The sequence below is a fragment of the Limulus polyphemus genome, unplaced genomic scaffold, assembly GCF_000517525.1.
Source record: "Limulus polyphemus unplaced genomic scaffold, Limulus_polyphemus-2.1.2 Scaffold1753, whole genome shotgun sequence".
NCBI lineage: Eukaryota > Metazoa > Arthropoda > Merostomata > Xiphosura > Limulidae > Limulus > Limulus polyphemus.
Window position 1 is genome coordinate 236,658 of NW_013667363.1, and position 3,217 is coordinate 239,874.

The window sequence follows — 3,217 nt, forward strand, 5'->3', positions numbered from 1 at the left end:
CTCTGCTTGGTGGACTGCAGGTGTCTATCGATAACTACACGTAATGTTTATCGTATTTTAGAAAATGGCAAACTACTGTAATTCACGTGAAATATACTCTGCTTGGTGGACTGCAGGTGTCTATCGATAACTACACGTAATGTTTATCGCAGTCCACCAAGCAGAGTATATTTCACGTGAATTACAGTAGTTTGCCATTTTCTAAAATACGATAAACATTACGTGTAGTTATCGATAGACACCTTCAGTCCACCAAGCAGAGTTTATTTCATGTGAATTACAGTAGTTTGCCATTTTCTAAAATACGATAAACATTACGTGTAGTTATCGATAGACACCTACAGTCCACCAAACAGAGTGTATTTCACGTGAATTACAGTAGTTTGCCATTTTCTAAAATACGATAAACATTACGTGTAGTTATCGATAGACACCTAAAGTCCACCAAGCAGATGCAAACTACGTCAGTTGTTATTCAGTTTCTTCCAGAAAATAAATATTATATGAGATATGTTCTATCGAAGAACGTTACTCACACACTACAAAAGTATAATACACCTACCATCCCTCTTTTCCCACGTATTAAACATGGGTTTATTTTTATTTTATTAATTTCACAAATGGGATGTAAGGGTTTAGTCGAAACCAGACAAAATGAAGCTTATAAAGAGTAAATAAAATAAAATACGTTTTTACTCAATATGTTACTTACGATGGTAAGGAGCACGTTTATATGAGATTATTTTGTCTTAAAACGTATAGATAAAAAAGACGCTTCATCAGTATTACTCAGTGTTAACAATCCAGTTAATCTGAACGATTTAACTTAAAATAAGCTTGGCTCGGAGATTAGAAGGATTAAACACAGTGTTTCAGCAGACTGGTGCTCAGGTTCTAATAAAAAATTCAGACCAATTGCATGTAATCTAGTCACTGATCATTTAAAATGTTAAAACTTGTAAGACTCAGCCCCAAGACAACGATTAAATACATATTTTAAATCTTGAACGGATTAGCATCAAGATCATGATCAAAGAAGCGTTTTAAAGCTTGAAAGATTTGACACCAAGATCACGATCAAACAAAAAATGTTAAAGCTGGGAACTTAGCACCAAGATCATGTTCAAATAAACGTATCTTAAAACTTGGAAGACTTGACACCAAGATCACGATCAAACAAAAAATGGTAAAGCTGGGAACTTAGCACCAAGATCATGTTCAAATAAACGTATCTTAAAACTTGAAAGACTTGACACCAAGATCGCGATCAAACAAAAAATGTTAAAGCTGGGAACTTAGCACCAAGATCATGTTCAAATAAACGTATCTTAAAACTTGAAAGACTTGACACCAAGATCACGATCAAACAAAAAATGGTAAAGCTGGAAACTTAGCACCAAGATCATGTTCAAATAAATGTATTTTAAAACTTGGAAGACTTAGCACCGAGATCGCGATCAAACAAACATTTTAAAACTTGAAGTATCAATGCCAATCAATCATACTGAAATACAAAAGAACGAATATAATAAAGTAAACATACAAAATAGCATACCACACACGCATGTGTTATTTAAGATTGGGCTAACACTTCGACTTGCAAGGTTAACTTACAAATAACTTTTACGCATTGAAAGTTAACAAGTTTAAAACCAGTTTTTAGCATAAGAAACATTCTTCATTATAAGAATATCATTCCGACATCATACTTTGGTTACAATTATTACTTATTATTATTTTAAAATATCATTTCTGTATAATTTGATATATGTGTAATTATTTAGACAGTTTAGAAATTAATCATTTTACTATTCCACTTAACGAATGTTGCATAACATCGAGCCCCCCAGTGGCACAGCGGTATGTCTGCGGACTTACAACGCTAGAAACCGGGTTTCGATACCCGTGGTGGGCAGAGCACGGATAGCCCTTGTGTAGCTTTGTGCATAATTACAAACAAACAAACATAACATCGAATCTATTTACTAATTAATGCAGAATGTTTAAATAATAAAACACCATATGCATTTCATCGAATCGAAACGCTTTCTTGATTTAAGCCATTATGCACCATTATTTAAACCTTCATAGCTTTCTACCATTGAAAACGTATGAAAAAGTGGTTTTGGGACACTTTCAAAGTTGAGGAACAAGAAATTAATCAATTAACGTTCGAAGAAACGTCCATGAACATTATAATTACAGGGCTCCTAGAAAGAAATACATTCAGCTCGTTAGTTTTTTAAGAGTTTCGACATAAATATTCGAATTATTATCATAATATATTAGATGATTTCTTGGGACTTATTACACTGGTAAGGTATTTTGTACTTGGGAATTATGAAAGTCCGATATTTCTCAGAAAATCATGACACAATTTCTATATTTCTTTCTTTGAAATTTATTAAGAAAATTTATATAGAAACATACGACCAAAAGAGTCAAACCAACAAGATATTTTTTGCGAGAGATTACAAGCCTTATCTAGATTTTCAGGTTGAAATTCGTTAATATGTTCTAAGATTCAACGGCTTTTATTTGGCGCCATTTCTATATTTCTTTCTTTGAAGCTTATTAAAAAAATTATATTGAAACATACGACCAAAAGAGTCAAACCAACAAGATTTTTTTGGCGAGAGATTACAAGCCTTATCTAGATCTTCAGGTTGAAATTCTTCAATATATTCTAAGATTCAACGGCTTTTATTTGGCGCTTTGGTGTGTTTGGAACCTCTAATCCATTATTCTCCATATTAATAGCAATAATAAAGCAAATATGAAGCTAATGAGCTAACTATCGTGTAACGCTGTGATTTCACAACGTTTCGCAAATTGAACTAGGCTTTTTTGATGGACACCATTAAGTGGACAATCACATATAGGTCAACAATATCGGTAAATAGTTTTGAACTAGATTCTGAACTAACCTTTTTGATGGACATCACTATTGGTCAGTAAAGTTTCCTCAAGACAGTGGCGCTAACTTCTGGTGGACAGTCAAATATAGGTTGACGGATTGGTAAATATGTTTCTTTAGACTTGGACAAGTTTAAACGGTGTATATAATATTAATCTTACATAGTTCAACTTACTAGTAATATATTATGAAAGGGTTGTTTGTAAATAGTACCTTAGAGCACGAACTACGTTAATTTGATAGCATCCTAACACGACTGATGTAGTTGAATTATTAGAACAAGAAGAACTATTCTATGGA

At 32.8% G+C, this 3,217-nt stretch overlaps 1 protein-coding gene across 3 annotated transcripts in view; it reads right to left on the reverse strand.

The window, feature by feature from the left end:
- Positions 1 to 3,043, reverse strand: part of LOC106464830 — a 39,990-nt gene extending 36,947 nt beyond the window's left edge. For all 3 annotated transcript variants that reach the window (XM_022392632.1, XM_022392631.1, XM_022392630.1), the window contains exon 1: positions 2,928 to 3,043. In XM_022392632.1, the coding sequence (XP_022248340.1) occupies positions 2,928 to 2,942 (15 nt within the window). In that variant the 5' untranslated portion in view covers positions 2,943 to 3,043. The remainder of the gene's footprint in view (positions 1 to 2,927) is intronic.
- Between the last annotated feature and the right edge of the window lie 174 nt (positions 3,044 to 3,217).